The following is a 20,009-nucleotide window of genomic DNA, read 5'->3' as shown; positions in this document are numbered from 1 at the left end:
TTTCATGTCTGTAACTAGTTCAACCTGAGGTTTCATTGTTTTACAGTGTCTCTTCATAAATAAACTTAAAGTTTATTATATACCAGCTGTACTACAAAATATTTCAAATAAAATATACTAAATGAAGTGTCCTACCATGGTGCTTTCTTTTGGGAATTATTTTTCGTTTTGGGCTTAATGCCATTCAGGGAGGGGAAAAAACTGCATTTTTTGGTAACAGAGTTACAGAACAGCACATTTTAAAAGTTTCCTATAACCCATTTAGATATATTTTCTTCATTTCTATGTCAAAACCATATCAAGGGAAATACAATGCCCTCCACAATTATTGGCTCCCTTGTTTAATATGTGGTTGTGGACCTCTAAAAATTCTCCTTTTTATTTAAAGAGAACCCAAATGCAAAAAAGACAAAAAATCCAACCTTTGATTTAAGTACATTACTTTGGTGGTAATGAATTTACACTTTTAGAAAAAAAAACTTGAAATCATGCGTTCCACAATTATTGGCACCCCTGATATTAATACTTTGTACAACCCCCTTTTGCCAACACGACAGCGCTTAATCTCCTCCTATAACATTTCACAAGATTGGAGAACACAGAGAGAGGGATCTTTGACCATTCTTCTTTGCACAATCTTTCTAGATCATCCAGTGTCCTGGGTCCTCTCTTCTTTAGCTCGCCCCACAGGTTTTCGATTGGGTTGAGGTAGGGTGACCATACGTGACATTCTTCCCAGACGCGTACTGGCCAGGATTTTGGTGCGTCTTCCGGAAGTCGTATTTGTTAACAGCAAGTCATGTAAAAATGACTTACAGCTCCCCCATGTGGTTGAAAAGCGCAACAGTGCCTGGTATCAGACACTCTTCTGCAGGCATGGGGAGGGGCGGGGCTGTGTGCTCTACCCTCCACCGCCACTTTCAGAGTGTGCTTGTAGCAACTAGGAGGCTGCTCAGGTTGCAGCAACAGTACAATTTGTCCAGTTAAAAGTTGTTCTATCACTGAAATAATTTTAGAAACATTATTTAAAGTAAAAAAACTACATGGTGTTGCTTTAACACACCTGAGGATCTATTCACAAGGCAGAAACACAAACAGCATGTTTAGGAAAATTCATGTCAGTGTAGATTTAGAGTTTTTATATAAAAATGTTCCGGCTTTCATCTATTAATTCATCTTCAAGGTAAAGAGGATGAAAGGAAGAGGATCAGCATCAATTCTCCTGGAAATCTGTGAAGACATCTGACAAACAATCTTCTGTATGTTATCTGAATTCACATAGTATTAGTTCAGTATCTTAACAAATCTATCTGATTTGAATATAATTGCATTATACTTAAGTGAAAGCACTGAAAATGAATTGTAAACAAACAAATGCTTAAGGTCAGTGCTTTAAGTGGCCCAAAAGAGGTGCCGGTACTCTATTTTTTTTTTTTTTTTTTTGCTGACTCGACTCCTATATTGAAGGGGTTTTATATTCAGTAGTCAACAGACGACCTTGTAAAAAATAATAAATCATTTTATAAGTTTGTGGATTTGCTTGAGCTCGAAATAGCTACTCAACATAAATAAAATGTGCAAAAGGATTTAAAAAAAAAAATACCATTAGAAAGAGCTACTGTAGAGCCTTTGAACATAAATAAAATGTGCAAAGGGTACATATGTGAGTAAAATTTTCAGCATGGTTAAATGCTAAAACTAGTTGTTCAGATAGAAAGAGCTTGAAAAAAAAAACTTTAAAATGACACCAAGACCATGTCTATGGGTTCAAGAATAACAAAATACTGGCCATTTGAAACTCAACAGTCATTTATTTTGTCCCATTGCAGTGGCGGTTCTAGATCATTTCTGGGTCCGGTTGTACTGTTAGAGGGGCCAGTTTCATTTAGACCTTATTCTTGTAATATAATTTTCTGCATTTATTTTTTACATTTGCATTACATTTTAATTCTATTTATTCTCTATATTCCCACTCTATATTCCTTCTTTGCTTGAAGTCTTCAACTATAATAGCGGCGCTAAAACTTCCACCAACTTCTGAGTAGTAAAAAATCCTCAAACGCATGTTCTATGATGCTGTTGTGTTCCGCTTTAAGCAGTCCCTCTAGAAAATATTCTGCGTTGTTTTCTGTTACGTTCCCACCTTCTAATAACGGATGTAAAAAAACAAAGATCGCAAAAAATTTTTAAAAATATTTTCACACCCCACATTTAGGGGGGCCACAAGGGGGTCCAAGCTTTGTTGTCACAGGGGCACTGGCCCCCGCTGGCCCCTCCCTAGAACCGCCAATGTCCCATTGTTTTCCATTTTGCGGGTTGTAAAACTACTGTGCACGTCATTCAAATTCATTGAAATTTTGTTCACTTGTAGTTTAGCAATTAAACTAAATGTATATTACAATTTTAAGAATGTTTTCTGCACATCGCCTGGGGAAATCCGAAGTTGCGTCGAGGGGAACCAAACTGACAGCCGCGACAGCGGAGATTATCACGAGGCTTGCGTCTGACCTGCAGCTATCATTCTGGCTTGGTGGGATGTCAGCCAGCGATTCCTCTTATTCTGACCTTGTTCTTTTACTACTCAGAGTCTAAAACAAGGAGGGCATATTAAGTGTTCATTGTATTTTCATTTTAACCGAGCAGCTATGGTTACGCGTTTCACACACAAACACACACCTCTCCAGTCCAGAGCACGTTGACACTGACTGACCGACACATGCGCTTTTAACTTGTAAACGCAAGGGTGTATGAATGAATGAATGAATGAATGAATGAATGAACGGATGTAGTCTCTGCTCCCGGTGGGACGAATTAGGAAGCGTACATTAAGGGCGCTCTGAAAAGCTGCAGCGCAGCCAAAGGATTAAATTAAACCTCTGATTTTTAAACAGATCCGGTAGGCTACGCTAGCACGTACATTTTATTTCTGTAACTGATTTATTGTTTTCCCTTGTATGTGACTCAATAAATAAATCTTCACCTTTGACTCTCTGATTCAATTATAAACTTTGGTTTAGCATGAAGGTAAGTGAGTTATTAGTATAAAACCTAGCTCTATATATATATTTTTTTAAATATCTCAACACCTCTTTCAATAATCTCTATTTAACCCAATCTCTTTCAAGACGGGCAAGTAGATGTGCAGTCAAATCATTTTAAGAGTGAACTCAGAGTTTCAGTGCAAGTCTGACATCTAGTGGACATTTAATGAACGACAAAAAAATAATTTTGCTTTCGGTTCTCAAACACAGAAGCATAAATTTGAAGTTCATAGGAAACAGAAACTTTAGTGTTTCTGAACCGTTATACGCATGACTGTGTTTGTGCAGTCAGTAAAATGGCGGAAGCGAGTGTTTCATGTGCTCAGGATCAGTTCATCTGTTCAATCTGTTTGGATTTACTGAAAGATCCAGTTACCATTCCCTGTGGACACAGTTACTGTATGAGCTGTATTACAAACTGCTGGAATCAAAATGATCAGAAGAGAAACTACAGCTGCCCTCAATGCAGACAGACCTTCAATACAAGACCTGATTTAGGGAAGAATGTGATGCTTGCTGAGATGTTAGGAAAACTGGAGAAGACAAAACTTCAGACCGATCGATTTCCTCTGAGTGATGCTAGACCTGAAGATGTGAAGTGTGACATCTGTACTGAGAGAAAATACAAAGCTATCAAGTCCTGTCTGGTGTGTCTTGAATCTTACTGTCAAACTCACTTTGAACAACATGAAGCTTTTCGGACAGGAAAGAGACACAAAGTGATTGATGTGACAGGAAGACTTCAGGAGATGATCTGCTCTCAACATGACAAACTCATCGAGGTTTACTGTCGCACTGATCAGAGATGTATTTGTTTGCTTTGTTTGGTGGATGAACATAAAAATCACGACACTGTATCAGCTGCAGCAGAGAGAACTGAGAAACAGGTATGAACAAATGAACAAATATATGAAATATAAATATAAAGCAGAAGTGAAGCGACTGAATAGTGCCGCGTGGCCACATGAGGGCGCACAAGAGCAGAAGAAATGACAGCTTGACTGTAAAACAGAAACTAGTTTAGAAGATTACTCACTCAACTTACCTGACCAGTTGAGTTATCTGTTATGAATCTGTTGAACAGAGATTACTGGAGGACAAGCAGAGAAAACTCCATCAGAGAATCCAGGAGAAAGAGAAGAAGCTTCAGGATCTAAGAGAGTCTGTGAAGATTCACACAGTGAGTTTTGATGAATAGAGAAACATAAATACTGAAAGAAGTGTTTGAGATTGAGTATCAGTCTGATTTAAAGGGGACATATCATGAAAATCTGACTTTTCCATGTTTAAGTGCTATAATTGTGTCCCCAGTGCTTCTATCAACCTAGAAAATGTGAAAAGGAACAACCCAGTAACTTAGTTTTGGTAAACCATTCTCTGCAAGAATGTGAAAAATCCCTGCAAGCAAGCCTACGATGGCCCTTTATGGCAAGCTCATTGATGGCCTGCTCATTGGCAAAACGTTGGCCCCTTAGTGCTCGCCCTGCACTGGCAGCTCTCACTTAGCCCCCAGGAAGTCCTCACACAAAAAATCCCCAGAGTTAAATGAACACTGCTGCGTGTATATTTGTCCCAATCTTACAGAGTGTTAAAAAGTAACACTGAAGCAGAATCAAAAGCTCTGTTATCCTCTCTCTCCCCATCTCTCTTTAATAGCCAACATTGCATTTTACATCTTACTTGTGGAGTTATTTTCTGTTTAGATGTTGTCTGTTTTGTTTAAAGGTCACGTTCTTCCTGATACCATTTTTTAAACCCTAGTTAGTCGGTAATGTTGCTAAAATAGCATAAATAAACTTGTAAAGTGATAAAGCTCAAAGTTTACTTCCAGGCGATATCTTTTTTTTTATTTAATAGAATTTCTCTTTCAAAGCCTACAGCGAACGGCCGGTTTGGACTACAACCCTCTATTTCCTGCTTTAATGACGTCAGTAAAACTGTTTTTGACTAAACTCCACCCACAGGAATTTAGCCCAAACGGCTCTGCTAAGCTAAGCTGCTATCGAAACACAACACACTAAACAAAATACACAATCAGAACTCAATACGTATTTCTGAAGGAAGGACTTCATAAAACAAGAAAAACATCAGCCCATTTTGAGGACACTGAAAACAGCGCTATACAGATAAGTAAATTGTGTGAAAAATACCGCGTTTTTTTACACGTGAAACATGAACACATGTTATATTGCAAGCTATAAACACAATCAAAGCTTCAAAAGCATAGAAAGAACAGGAGCTTTAAACGTATCATTATGGTGATCAGTGTTTGTTTTACTTGAACTGGACCCTTAGGGCACACTCATACTATTCAAACCAGCTGGGCGTGTTTGACTAGTGTGATTGCTCTGTATCGTGATAGTTAATCTCGCCCTGGCTGGCTTGCAGAGGTGGGCTAGAGAACGGTTCACTTGGGCTCAGGTGTGAAACGCGCAATGGGATCGGAAATCTTGCCAGAGAGACTTTGATTGCACAACTACTCTTCTTTTTCGTATAAACCTTCCGATGCACGCAGCTGAGTTACTTGAATGTCTGAGCTGCACACACGACAGATCAACTAAGCAATATGATGCAGTGTGTCTTCGCGCACCAAACGACTCAGAATAAAATAAGGACTTAACATTATGATGGGTTCCAGTGTTAAGAGATTGCTTTACTTCCTGCTTTGTTCAAAACAATCGTATCTTAATGACGAAAGCGTGCCCAGGCTCAGATCCCTCAAACAACAGTATGAGTGCAGGCTTCTGGGGGAGTAGAGAGGGGGGACATGTCTTAATGTTTAAGACATTTTTGTTATGGCAAAGAAAAGACAATAGTGCAACTCTTTGGTGATGGTTAGTACATAATGTCAAACACCATCATATAGAAAACTGATTTATTAATTTAGTGTTTGCTCACTCATCAAAGTATAATTTTCTGTTAATAATGAAATACTACAGTGCAAGGTCCAGAAATCTCACAGCAGTTTGTCCTTCTGAAGGATTTAGAAAAACTGTGCACATAAAAAACGATCTATTGTGTAAATTAGACACACAAACATCAAGAATCAGAGTATGAATCTTATCAATGGTGAGACTTCATGTACTAACCACCACCAAAGATTTGCACTGTTGTCTTTTTTTGCCATAACAAACATGTTTTAACCAGACAAAACTATAACAGTTAGAACAATTTAAGAATCAAGTCCAACTAAAACAAATGCTGATCACCATAATGGTCAGTAGGATTAAATTAGGGTTGGAAACAAATGATGCAGTACAGGTGCCCTCCAAGAAAAGGGCTGGAGACCCATGTTGTAGATTAATAATGCAGGCCCTGTGTAGGCCTAGTATGGGCTTCTTGGGGGCTAAGGGAGGGCTGCCCATGCAGGGCCAGTGCTAAGGGCCAACGTTTAGCCAGTGAGCAAAACCTGCTGGGGGCCCTAAGGCTAGCCCTAAGTGGGCCCATAAAGGGCCATCATATGCTTGCTTGCAGGAATAGGTAATTAAAATTTGGCTCCCCTTGTGATGTCAGAAGAGGATAATACTAGGGTGGTCCTTATGTTTCAACTTTTAAAAGTTCATGCTTTCACCCCGCCAATATGTTTGAATAAATAATAAAAAATTGGGTGATTTTTTTTCAATATTAATTCATATTTAGAGGTTGCTCAAGACCTTTGAAGTTTAACATTTGCATATTATGTGATACTTTGTGCTAGCATGTATAATTGGACTTTGCTTTTAATTGCATGCTCCATGCAATTTAAACTCATGTTTTATTTTTGAAATGTCTTTCAAAGCAAGAAAGCTTCATTGTGAATGAAGCACAATAGACAATTTACACTGAGATAATGGCAACACGAAGCAACACGAAGCAAGCCCGGTATATTGTTACTCGGATCAGAAGAGACTGAAATAAATAACTAGAACATTACCCTTCTAGAATGTTATGTGTGTTGTGCATTTTTAAATGGTACAGTTTTTGCAAAAAATATGTAATTTCAGAAATATTCAAAGGCTTTGAGCAACCTCTAGATATTGTAGGAACAATTCAAAATTCTGCACAGTGTGTTTTTATTGATATCCTAACACATTTAGGGGTGAGAGTTGAACATTTAAAAAAAAGACTCATTATGAGGACCACCCTTAATCTAACCACAGCACTGACATTTTGTGCAGAGATCAACTCATTTGCATTTAAAAGGACAGATCCAAAAACGGCACATTTTTGCTTACACCTACAACGTGGCAATTTTAACATGCTATATTAAATTAAATATATGTTATTTTGACCTAAAATTTCACAAATGGGGACTTCACACATTTGGTTCTGGGGACACCAAAGATTTATTTGACATCTTTAAAAAAAAGCAGGAGATTGATGATCTGAGGAGAAGAAATGATGAGATGGAGAAACTTTCACAAACAAAAGATCACATCAGTTTCCTTCAGGTAACTCAACACTGTACACGACAACATACATTACAATAAATACATCTTGACTTTAATCTGATAGGATTGAGTTTTATTCATGTCAATAGAGTAAAGATCACTGTGTCTAAATCAACACAAATCTGATTGTTGTGTATTGTAGGTTTGATGTTTTTGTGTTGTGTTCATGTAGAGTTTTCAGTCTTTCTCTTCATCTTCTGGATCTCCAGACAACATCACTGTCTCTTCACTTTTCTCTTTTGATGATGTGATGACATCTTTCACTAAACTGAAAGAAAAGATGGAGGATTTCTGTAAAGAAGAGATTGAAAAGATATCTGACAAAGGTAGAGTAAAGAAACATCTATGTCTCAGACATGAGCTGTACAGTAGCATACAATATAACAGGAAAAAACCATGCAGAACAGATTAAAATATGTATGGTTTTACATGAAAATCAAGTAATGATGTCACTTTATTTCCTTAGTTTCATTTATTGAAATTATTCCCAAAGAACCCAAGACCAGAGCGGAGTTTATACAATGTAAGACACATTTTCTCAATTGCATTTGTTTATCCCACAGGGCTGTTGAATGCTTTATTCTGATTGGTTGAGAAATTAATGAAAAATGAATGTGCTTTTTGGCATGGGAAGCAGTGTCTGGCTTACTTCCTGGTTGGCCTACAAAAATACATCATCCATGTGCTCTACTAATCTATCCACTCTATTAATGTCCTTATACACAATGGCACACTTGATGCACAATGCATGGGTAGGATCCCAGCTAACAGAGAAAAGTTCAACACTGTAAAAAGTAATACCTAAATCTAACTTATAAAAATTGAGGCAAGTGATTGCATTTGATGTTTTAAGTTGAGTCAACTTGTAGCCTTTTTTAAGTATAATAAACACTGTAATATTACTTAATACAAACGCAACAAAATTAAGTTGAGTTAACTATTAGTTGTAGTATTACTCAGTTTAATTTACTTTTCTTGGGACAGGTAACTTTTTATGGTTTGTTGTCGTTTCCATAAACATTGATTTAGACTTTATCTTTCTGTGAGATGAGGGCACCCATTGTTTATTCATTCAATGTACCCACCCAGTTAAGTTTTGGGCAGCAGTAAAGCGCGACATACTTCAGTATGCAGTCTATCCACAAGCACCAGTCTTCTGAACAATGGTAACTACAAAACTCAAAGATGAAACAAAAACTCTTCTAAATCTCGAAGATAAATGAACATTAAACACAATTTTTTTTCTTTTTAGTTAAAAACACATAAAATAGCTTTTAAATTTCAATGTCCAAATGCAGTCCCATGCAAAGCATGCTGGGAACTACAAGTCTACTGCCTAGTTAGCTATGTTATAAATCATTCATGTAGTTTCAACACAAGTTAATTTCCTTCTAACAAATTTAAGATGATTATACATGATAAAATGAAGCTGAATTTACTCAATAAAATGTTCATTTAGAATTACTCAAATGATTCATCTTTTTATGTTATTTGAACTAAAATTTTGATAAAAAAAAACAAGAATTAAATTTTTTTTAAACAGTTTACTCGTTTTAACTTTGTTAAATCTTCTAAGGCACAGAAACACTTGTTACAGTGTAAGATCGCTCCTTAAAAGTTTCCAACCCTCCCAAAAACATTCTGACAACATAAAAAGTGTCCAGGTTGTCTGAACATTATAGAGGAATGTTTCATTCTACCATTTTCAAATGTTATGACAATGTTGCTTTAATGTTCACACAATGTTTAAAACAACAATTTTCTATATTAACTTTTTTGCTTGTTATGTAAATAATAGAGAAACATTGCATTTTATTATTTTAAAAGTGTTATAAAACTTCTGAAAATAACAATTTCTGAATGTTTGGCAAAAATATTGCTGTAGAAAACACAATTTACTTATTAGGTTTACTTTTTAAAGCCATTATGGTGATCAGTGTTTGTTTTAGCTTGACATTTTGCATACTAGTTTTTTCCTGCTTGCATTGTGCTACACTGAGCCGACCCGCACCCGTCTGTTATTTTGAAAGCTGGACCCGAAACCGCCCCGGGCCTGTCTATTATTTAAAAGCTCACAAATGTTTTTTTTTTACATTTTGATAAAAAAAGGTATTGCAACATATTGTATTGTATCGTGATACACCGTACCCTGGACAATGTTTCAGGGAACCAGGAAGCTATAAAAAGAGCACCCGGCAAGCCGGCTTCAGCTAGATTGTGCCGAAGCAAGGCGAGACAGGGATGCAGGGAGTATGGCAGGGAGACGCAGCGTCTCGTTCCCTTCTCGGGGAACCATGGTTACATTTGTAACCCGAGACGTTCCCCTTCGAGGGAACTCGAGCTGCGTCGCCGAAGCTACGCTATGGGAACGATGTACCAAAACACCATACTACCAAGTGCTGGTCTGTGTGTAGAAACGCGCACAGTTTAAGACATAAGCACCTGGGCTCCAGGCGTACTACCAACATCTAACTCGTAGAACCGAACGAATGTGAGCGGAGAGGACCAGCCTGCCGCATCACAGACATCCTGCATTGAAGCCCCTAGCCACAAGGCCTTGGAGGCTGCCATACCCCAAGTAGAATGAGCCCTGACGGCGACAGATGAAGGCCGTCCAGTGGTCTCATAAGCCAGAGAGATAGCCTCAACTATCCACTTACTAAGTGTCTCCTTGGTCGCCGGAAGGCCTTTCTTGGGCGACCCAAAGCACACAAAGAGTTGTTCAGACCGCCTCCACAAAGAAGATCTGTGAACATAGGCATCCAGTGCTCGCACTGGACCAGGGCCGTGCACAGACCTTTTGAGGGGCATGTGCTGAAACTGAAAAAGGGCACCACCTCCAAATATCTATCACATAATAATGGTCTTAAAAGCTTTATATTTATTCCCTATTAATGATTGAAAAAAAAATCACTATTAATAAATGAAAAATTACATTTTATAATATCTTGGCATTATACAGTGCAAACAAAGGATAACTGAAGTTGGCTTTAACAATTTACATCCTGGGTGGTTGTCTGTATTAGGCCTATTTGTAGTCATGTGTTTGTGAACCGCTTTTGTGTACTCGCTCTTATTTAATTGTAGAATATATTAATTTTAATTTTTTCCTCTGCTTACATACATAAAGTTTAATAAAAATATGTTTGAAGAAAAAAAAGCTATTCTGTTTGGTTTTATAAGCTAATATTTATTATTTGGTTAACATGTTTATGTATGTCATTGAGAAGAGGGGAAAATAGGAGATTAAAGATCAAAATAGGAGATTATACTAGCCATACCATTAGCATTTCCAACATGTATCTGCCTACCTGGCAAAAACTATGCTGAGGAGCAGGAACCTTGGTCTTTAGAAGGTGCAAATAACTGCATAACTGAAAAATATACTAAATACTAAATAGACTTAACTCTATGCAGTTGATTTCACAATAAAAAGTTATGAACCAAATAATCATACAACTCCCTTGACTAATTCAAGGCATAAGATATACAATAAGTTATATCCAGATAGCACCTTGTAATGAGTGGCAGGGCAATATAATACTGTACATACTTGTATCCTTTACACGTTTCTCGTCTTATATCCAGTTTTCCTTAACTGGGCATCTAATTTCTAAGACCTTTCTAATCTGTAATGTTTTTGGTGTTAATGTAGGCTAGAGAAGTTCTCCTTATCTCTCATCTCTGCAATGTTTAAATTTGAAGAATCGAGCCACTCGCCAGAGAGAGGAGATCCCTCCTGATGGGTATTTCCCAAGGTACAGCTGAGCCTCGGCCACGGCTGAACCATGGCATCCAGTCCCAGCGGTGCTGGGTGTGTGAGAGAAAACCATAGCGGACAGTGTGTTGTCTCTCTGGACGCAAACAGATCAACTTCCGCCTGGTAAAATCTCGTCCAAATGTACTCCACCACCTGAGGGTGAAGCCTCCACTCCCCGGGCCTCAGCCCCTGTCTCGACAGGACGTCTGCTCCCTGATTCAGACACGCGGGAATGTACACTGCTCTGAGGGACAGCAACTTCCCCTGTGTCCACAGAAAGATATGACGCGCCAATTTGTACAAAGGGTGTGAACGCAAACCCCCCTGGTGGTTGATATACGCAATTACCAACGTGTTGTCTGTCCGGACTAACACGTGATGGCCCCGTAGGTGAGAGATGAAACACCTCAGGGCGTAAAACACCGCCATCATCTCTAGGCAATTTAGGTGCCAGCTGAGATGTTTGGCGCCCCATACTCCATGAGTCAAATGGCCCTCCATAGTTGCTCCCCAGCCTGTGAGGGAAGCATCTGTTGTCAGCGTAACGCGACAAAACTGAACCCCGAACATCAGTCCTTGGGAGAGAAACCGTGGTCTCTTCCACAGATCTAAGGCACAAAGACATCTGCGCGTGACCTTGATCAGACGGAACGGGTTGCCCCTCGGGGAAAACCATTTGGTTTTAAGCCACCACTGTAGCGGTCTCATGTGAAGCAGCCCAAGGGGTATCACATTGGATGCTGCTGCCACGAGCCCCAACAACCTCTGAAAATGTTTTACAGTGTGTGACTGGCCTAACTTCACTCTGCCTACAGCCAAAAAAATGGATTCCACCTGAGCAGGGGACAGATGTGCCTGCATCGTTGTTGAATCCCATATAACACCAAGAAAAACTGTCCTCTGTACTGGAGAGAGCATGCTTTACTTTGCATTAAGCCTTAACCCCAGTTCTCTCATGTGGGTCAGCACAGCATCTCGATGCTGCGCTGCCATACTCTCTGATTGGGCTAAAATTAACCAATCGTCTATGTAGTTTAAGACACGGACGCCCCGGAGTTGTAATGGAGCCAGCGCTGCATCCATGCACTAAATGTACGGGGTGACAGAGATAGGCCGAAAGGGAGAACCCAATATTGGTAAGCCACGCCCCCGAAGGCGAACCTCAGGAATCTCCTGTGTTGCGGGAGGATAGATATGTGAAAATACGCGTCTTTTAGATCTATCGTCACAAACCATTTCTCGGATCTGATTTGTGTGACGATCTGCTTTATAGTTAACATCTTGAACTTTAATTTTGCAACAGACCGGTTCAAATGACGTAGATCTAAAATAGGACGTTACCCCTTGTCTTTCTTTGGAACTATAAAATAGCGGCTGTAAAACCCTGACTCCCTGTCGTGAGGAGGAACATATTCTATTGCAATATGCTTCCTTGCACAAAAGAGTTTCTACTTCTTGTTCCATTATTAGAGCCTGCCCAGCACCCACTATGGTAAATAACACGTCGTTGAATTGGGGCGGCTGGTTGCAAAACTGAATTTTGTAGTCTTTTTCTATTATTTGCAGAACCCACTGAGACACGTTTGGCAGGAGTTTCCACGCTGCCAAGTTTTCTATAAGGGGGACCAGCCTCTTGAGATTGGCTTTTGGTGTACTGCTTAAACTTTTCCCGGTGCCCTGAACCAAACTGGCAGGGTTCAACCTGGGTGATATTAATGCCTCCCTCCTCGGAGAGAGGTGTTGCGTGCCCCGCGTACGAGGCACACAAGAATGGGGAGCCGCTGTGCCCCGAAACACACACTGCGGCGGGGTTAACACACTGGCATCCCGAGGGCATCGAGGAGAGATGGGCACCGTATGCTGAGGTGACTGCCGGCTCTCCCCGACTGGGGGCTGTCCGCGGAAATATGACACTACGTCCCTCAGGACTTCTTTTTTGCCGAAGCCTTCCTTGCAATAACAACAGCCCTCAGGTCTGTTTTCTGCTTAGATGATTGAGTGCAACCCCCAGAGCCCCAATTTTTTGGAGGGGGACCACGAGTGGCAACACTTTGCTTTTGCGATGCTCTATATGATGTAGATGGCTGCTCCCGCCCAGCAGCCCTAGAATCCAGAGCACGGCGGGGGAGATAGCGTTCGAATGCCGCCGACTGCTTACGAGCCTCCGCAAATCTCTCGACAACAGTATTAACGGCATCGCCGAAGAGACCAGAGGGCGCAACGGGCGCATCTAAGAGAAATGCTCTATCTGCGGATTAAGCCATAAATGACGTTCTGTGGCTACGAGAGCTCCCATTGATCGACCCACGGCTCTCGCAGTCTCTTTAATCGCACTGAGTGACACGTCAGTGACTCGACGAAGCTCTTTAAATATATCAGACGTAACCCCCGCCTCGCCATCTAAGTCTTTAAGCACTTCTGCTTGATACGCCTGCAGGACAGCTAAGGTATGCAGAGAAGCCCCAGCCTGCCCCGCAGACTTATAGGCTTTGCCCACTAAAGATGATGTTAACCGAACCGGTTTCGTGGGAAGCGAAGGCGACTTCAATGATGATGCCGCAGCGGGGGAGAGATAGCTCGCAAGCGTCTGCTCCACCCGGGGCATCGTTAAATATCCGTGTTCACCCATCCCCACAATGTTGGAATACATGGTGGCGTGAGGGGTATGAACACGGGCTGAATACGGAGCTTTCCATGATCTCGACAGCTCGCTGTGGAGATCAGGAAAGAAAGGCATGTTGCGCCGCGAAGGTTGTGGTTTCTGTTTTAAAAAGCGCTCCTCTAGCATGCTCTGAGGACGCGCGCTCTGTGTCTCCGCCGGCCAATCTAATTTTAAGCGAGCCACGGCATTAGTGACAACCTCCATTAAATCATCGAACGCGAGGGACGAATAAGAAGGCTCCTCAGCATCCACCACGTCCACAGACATAATATCGACTTCCTCGGACGACGATAAATGCAGATCTGGGCTCCCACCCTGGGCGGAAGAAACCGCAGCACGGGCTTCCCAATCCAGAGACGGGGCACTAGATCCCGCAGGTGAAGGCTGAGAAAGGGGAAGACCCGTCTCAAGCTCATCCGCGAGATCTAGTTGTGATCCCCGCGATCGCAGCTTCCGCTCTGCCTCGGCAGCAGCGGGGCCAGAACCGTGGGGAACACGCGGCTCACCATCCTCCTCGAAGAGTGCGAGCCGCGAGCGCCACGTACGGAGCGACATCCTTTCACAATGTGCACAACCACCCCTCTCAAGAGATGATCGTGCGCGTTGTGCCCCGAGGCACAAAACACAGAGACGATGCGAGTCCTCGCTTGTAATGAAACGAGGACACGGGGAAGCACACTCCTTAAAACTTTGCTTAGACTTGGACATGATAATGACACACACTCGCTTGCTGAGGCACAAAGAGCTGAAGCCGGCTTGCCGGGTGCTCTTTTTATAGCTTCCTGGTTCCCACGTCACCAGCCTATGACGTGTCACTTGACCATTGGATTGATTTGACATACGTGCTTCAGACGCAATCACGCAGAGGGCGTTCCCATAGCGTAGCTTCGGTGACGCAGCTCGAGTTCCCTAGAAGGGGAACTAAGCGGAGGAAGAAGACCACCAGTTTAAGATTGATGTTAAAAATTTTTTTCTTTTTTGTAAGTAGTTTTCTTTCAGTGATGGAAAAACAATTGGCAGGCTTTTAATTGCTGTAAATGTATGGATAGCCTACATGATCAGTGTAATCTCAAAGATTAATTTACAAAAATGCCAGACAAGTTTTGTACTTTAAAAACACTTTATTTGTAACAAACATGAGATAAAGATTTACAAACGCGTGAAGACGTTATCCACCCCTAGTCTAAATCCAGGCTAAAGTCTTAAAATCAAATTCTGAGATAATGAACATCAAAGTGTGATTTCAGATAATATCTCTATGATTTCAGTCACTGACATGGCCTTACTCTATGTTTACCATATCACGATTATATTTTCACATAATCTGGTTTACACCCCCCCCCCAAAAAAAAGAAGGTTTTTACAGGCAAGGTCACATACAATGTTACAAACTAATGTAAATTAAAATACTATGTATTTATCTTTTTCAGATTTTAGTCTGCTCTCTCTGGATCCAGACACATCAAGCAGATTTATTTGTCTGTCTGAGGAGAACAGAGTGGCTACTCACACTTACACAGATCAGAAGTATCCTAAACATCCAGACAGATTTGATGGTTGTCCTCAGGTGTTGTGTAGAGAGAGTTTGTGCGGACGCGGTTACTGGGAGATTGAGTGGAGTGGTGATGATGGTGTGTTTATATCAGTGTCATATGAGAGCATCAGCAGGAAGGGAGTAGGTGATGAGTGTGGATTTGGATATAATGATCAGTCCTGGAGTTTGATCTGCTCTCGCTCTGCATGTTCATTCTGGCACAATAAGATTAACACAAATCTGCCTGTAGTCTCCAGTTCTTGTAGAATAGGAGTTTATGTGAATCACAGTGCAGGAATTTTGTCTTTCTACAGCGTGTCTGACACAATGACCCTCATCCACAGAGTCAACACCACATTCACTAAACCTCTCTATCCTGGGTTTGGGTTACGTCAGAGGTCAACAGTGAAACTATGTCAACAATGTAATTGAATTGATACCTGCTTAGAACTGGGGCTGGTTCTTGCCAGCTATTGAAAGGTGGGCTAGCAGATATCCTGGGTGGGCAATTTTATATATATTATATATACAGCAAAAAAAATCCAGTGTTAAATGGACTCTCGCAGAGTTGATTTCAACACTTTTTCAGAGTTTATATAGCTCCACACCTATCAGAGTTAAATGAACACTTTCAAGATAAAAATGTTTAACACTTCGCCAGAGTTTCTTTGACTCATAAAAGTGTTAAAGGGGTCATATTATGGGTCTTTCATGTCCCCAGAGTGCATATGTGAACTTTTAGCTCAAAATACCCCAAAGATAATTTATCATAGCATGTTAAAATTCCACTCACTAGTGTTAAATGTACACTGCTGGTGTTTATACAGTATTGGTACCACCAGACCAGTGATACCCATATATACACCAGTAGTGTACATTTACCACTGGTGATTTTGCTCTGTAGGTGCAAGCAAAAATTTCCAGTTTTGTGTGTATAATTTAAAATGCAAGTGAGCTGATGAAATGGAAATATTGATCACAATGATGGTGACTTTAAATAAAACATCCAACAAACTCTACAAGTAAGATGTAAAATGCAATTTTAGGTTTCAAATAGAGATGGAGATTGCATTACAGGAGCATTACATTTTTTTAAAGGGGTCATATTATATAGTTTTTTAAAATATCAAATAAATCTTTGGTGTCGCCAGAGTACATTGGGTGGGCTTAGCCTGCCCATGCCTAGAGCCGGCCCTGGTTGTAAATAAATAATACATTTTATATTTTATTATCTGATGTGCAGTCACCCTTTGCCTAGAAATTGCAAAACTGTACTGGTGTAATTTTATCAAGAAGCTTCCTAAGGGTTTCACCTTTAGGTGAAATTTAAAGAATAAAGGAGTTCACATTAATTCTGCTCTCTTTGGCTGCTTCAATATTCAGTCCAAGTGATCGTTTTTTTTTTAAATAAAATTTGATTTTTCTAATAACAGAAATTAATCTGTTTTGCACAGCTTTATTTTTTTGTTTGTTTATGAAAGTAATTTTAAGCATTTATCATACACCTTTAGATTAAAAGATTTTTAAGATCATTGTTAACATTTCAGTCAAGTGTTTCAAAATTTTTGACCACTAGTGTGTATGCATATATTACACTGTAAAAAAAAATCCGTAAAAAAACGGTAAATCTCTGGCAGCAAAGTTGCCAGAGAAATTCCGTCAAATTACGGTAAATAAAATGTTTTTCAAAATTACATACAAAAACCGTAAAAATACAGAGAATCTTTTACAGTCCTAATTCATTAAATTACAGAATATTACTGTTTATAATTGTTATAAAACTGTAGAAAAACAGATAAATTATGTGAAAATACATGAAATACTGTAAGGTTTTGTCTTGTATTTTCTTGTATTTTGTGTATTTTTGTTATTTGTTCTTGTATTTTGATTCTCTGCTCTGTTTGGACTTTTATTTTGAAACTCATCATGCCATGTCACGCTTCACACTTCCTGTTTGTTTTGTATATTAGTCACTTCCTGTACACCTGTTCCCGGCTGTATATTACATCCGTATGCCCAGCCTGTTACCTGTATTTGTGATCTGTTACCTGTTTATCTGTTTCTGCTAACCTGTATCTGCCTGTTTTTGACCCACGCCTGTTTTATTGGATTTATCGCCTGTTTGCCGCCTGCCTTGATCTTTCGCCTGTTTGTTTGGATTTATGATTGTGTCTCTGCCTGGCTTGACCCCTCGCCTGTTATTTGGATTACGTGTATTGGATTTACCCTGTTTGGATTTGGTTGCTGGCCCTTTATTGGGATTTTACAATAAACACCTTTTGCACATGGATTCACTTCTCACTCGCATCATTTAGAGCATACGTTACAAATACTACTACTTTTCAGATCAATCCCTGTAAATATACGGCTTTTTTTAGTTATTTTATTAAATTGCTCTGTATTTATACAGTAATATTATTTTAAAATACAGTTTATCTTGGTAAAATAACACCTGTATAAAAACGTATTAAGTATGTGAAAATACATTCTGTCCTTATCTTATTTTATGTGTCAATTATGCCATTTATATCTATGACTTTACTTGTCTAACCTTTATAAATGTAATTTGATGTTCCATTCTAGAGCCATGATCTTAATAAACAATGTGTGCTTTAAATCCATATGAAGTTATTTTGCATTACAATAAAGTTCACATCTAGTGCACAAAACACTCAAGAAAGTGTAATTTATTTTACCTCCAACAAGTAAAATCTGGATTTTTGAATTAAGAAAATGGATACGAATTTGAGCTTCTATGGGGAAGACAACATCTAAAAATAAAGTCTCTTTGGATGGTGTCATTCTTTTAACAATATACAACGTTTATGATGAGGCAGTGTTTTTGATTTAAAGCTTGCCTCTTTTATAATTGAAGAGCTCAGATGCAAAACCATCTAAAGTGCATCTGACATGTTTTCTTTTAAATTAGCATTTTTTTCAGACTTTAGATAGATTCTGCCATCAAACCGGTATTTCTGAATGGCCCGAGGCCAGGAATAAGCGGATTAAAAGTAAAAGTATTTGATAAACGTAGAATATGTGGTGAGAGCATTTGGTGCACAGCAAAATCTCCAGAGTTAAATGAACACTGCTGGGTGTACAGTATATATGACTTCTTCTTACAGAGTGTTAAAAAGTAACACTGAAGCAATCTTTCACTTTTGTCTCTCTATGATCATCTCTGTTTGAAAACTAAAATTACAACTTGCTTGCAGACTTGCATGGATGGTAAGTTTAAAGGGGTCATAGCGTGAAAATCTGACTTTTTTCATGTTTAAGTTTTATAATTGTGTCCCCAGTGCTTCTATCAGCCTAGAAAATGTGAAAAAGATCAACCCAGTAACTTAGTTTTGGTAAACCGTTCTCTGCAAGCATGTGAAAAATTTGGTCGTTCAGATTTCTTTTTACTCTGGAGCATTGCCTGGGTGCCAGCCGATCTTAGCCCCGCCCACCACAATTTGAAAAACGGGAAGATCGGTCTGGGGATTCACCGTTGAGGAGCTACTATGCGAATACCAAAACCGGCCGACGAATCAAATTGTGAGGGCGGGCTTTATACGATGATGGACAGATGATCAACAGTAACGTATCAACCACGTCACCAAAGAGCGCGTGTGTTCAATCTGTTTACAATGAAATGGCTGCCGCTGGTGAATTCAGATGTGTGGATTCTGACATTGAGTCTGTTCTAAAAGATATCGACAGAGCATTGATTTAAAAAGAGGAGCAGAGAAACGCGATCAAGGCATTTGTTTATGTTTTCGCCGTCCTTCCTATGGAGGACAAAGTTAATTCGGCCAAAAACGATATTAAACCCATGATTTACAAACCCCCAAGCTGTCCGAGTTGCAGATGTCCATCGTTTTTCAGACAAACACATTTTCTGATATTTTAGAAAATATTTTAGATCTTTTAGTTGATTAAATGTAATATTACGGGGTCCAGCCATAGTCCACGACCTTCAAGTCCAAAAAAAGTGCGTCCATCCTTCACAAATTAAATCCAAACGGCTCCAGGATGATAAACAAAGGTCTTCTGAGGGTAATCCGTGCGGTGTTGTTGTAGAAATATCCATATTTAATATTGTATTAACGTAATTAACTACCTTCCGGTGGCGCCGCCATCTTAGACTCAGGAGAGAGTATTAGCATAGTGTACGCACTTTTCTTAGTGACGTATGACAAATTCGGAGGGCGGGGGGACAGAGCAGCAGCAGAGAAACCGCTGTAAGCTGCGTAAGCTCTCATCCTGAATGCGGATGTCACTAAGATGGCGGCACTACCGGAAGGTAGTTAATTAAGTTAATAAAATTTTAAATTCCTTGTGTTGTGTATTTATTGTCAGGATCCTGTTTTGTATTTATATCCAGTTATGATGGCAGAGTTCTGGCAGTCCCATGCTCTATGTGGAGGTTCATGGCCTTGTTTATTGGGTCATGTGCCTTCGGTGTCTTGTCTCTTGTCCCTGCCCCCTCGTTCTCCTGCTTATTAGTAATCATTGGTCTTTTCCCATCACCTGTTCCCCCTCGTTATCTTGTTTGTTTTTTTCTATATAATGTCCTTATGTCCGTAGTTCTGTGCAG

At 39.8% G+C, this 20,009-nt stretch overlaps 1 protein-coding gene across 1 annotated transcript; it reads left to right on the top strand.

Moving 5' to 3' along the window:
• Positions 1 to 3,279: 3,279 nt before the first annotated feature.
• On the top strand, positions 3,280 to 17,157 carry LOC129443192 (E3 ubiquitin/ISG15 ligase TRIM25-like). The gene is made up of 6 exons (XM_055203642.2): positions 3,280 to 3,928; positions 4,126 to 4,221; positions 7,394 to 7,471; positions 7,644 to 7,797; positions 7,938 to 7,994; positions 15,324 to 17,157. The coding sequence occupies exons 1-6, from the start codon at positions 3,338 to 3,340 to the stop codon at positions 15,857 to 15,859; spliced, it is 1,512 nt and encodes a 503-aa protein (XP_055059617.2). The 5' UTR covers positions 3,280 to 3,337; the 3' UTR covers positions 15,860 to 17,157.
• Positions 17,158 to 20,009: the final 2,852 nt, after the last annotated feature.

The sequence above is a fragment of the Misgurnus anguillicaudatus genome, unplaced genomic scaffold, assembly GCF_027580225.2.
Source record: "Misgurnus anguillicaudatus unplaced genomic scaffold, ASM2758022v2 HiC_scaffold_26, whole genome shotgun sequence".
NCBI lineage: Eukaryota > Metazoa > Chordata > Actinopteri > Cypriniformes > Cobitidae > Misgurnus > Misgurnus anguillicaudatus.
Note: the sequence above shows the minus strand (reverse complement) of the source record. Positions and strands in the feature narration are given on the sequence as shown.

Coding starts and splice junctions, on each gene's coding strand:
- LOC129443192 (XM_055203642.2), top strand. CDS start 3,338: ATGGCGGAAGCGAGTGTTTCATGTGCTCAGGATCAGTTCATCTGTTCA. Junction 3,929..4,125: donor CAGAGAGAACTGAGAAACAG/GTATGAACAAAT, acceptor TCTGTTGAACAG/AGATTACTGGAGGACAAGCA. Junction 4,222..7,393: donor AGTCTGTGAAGATTCACACA/GTGAGTTTTGAT, acceptor AAAAAAAAGCAG/GAGATTGATGATCTGAGGAG.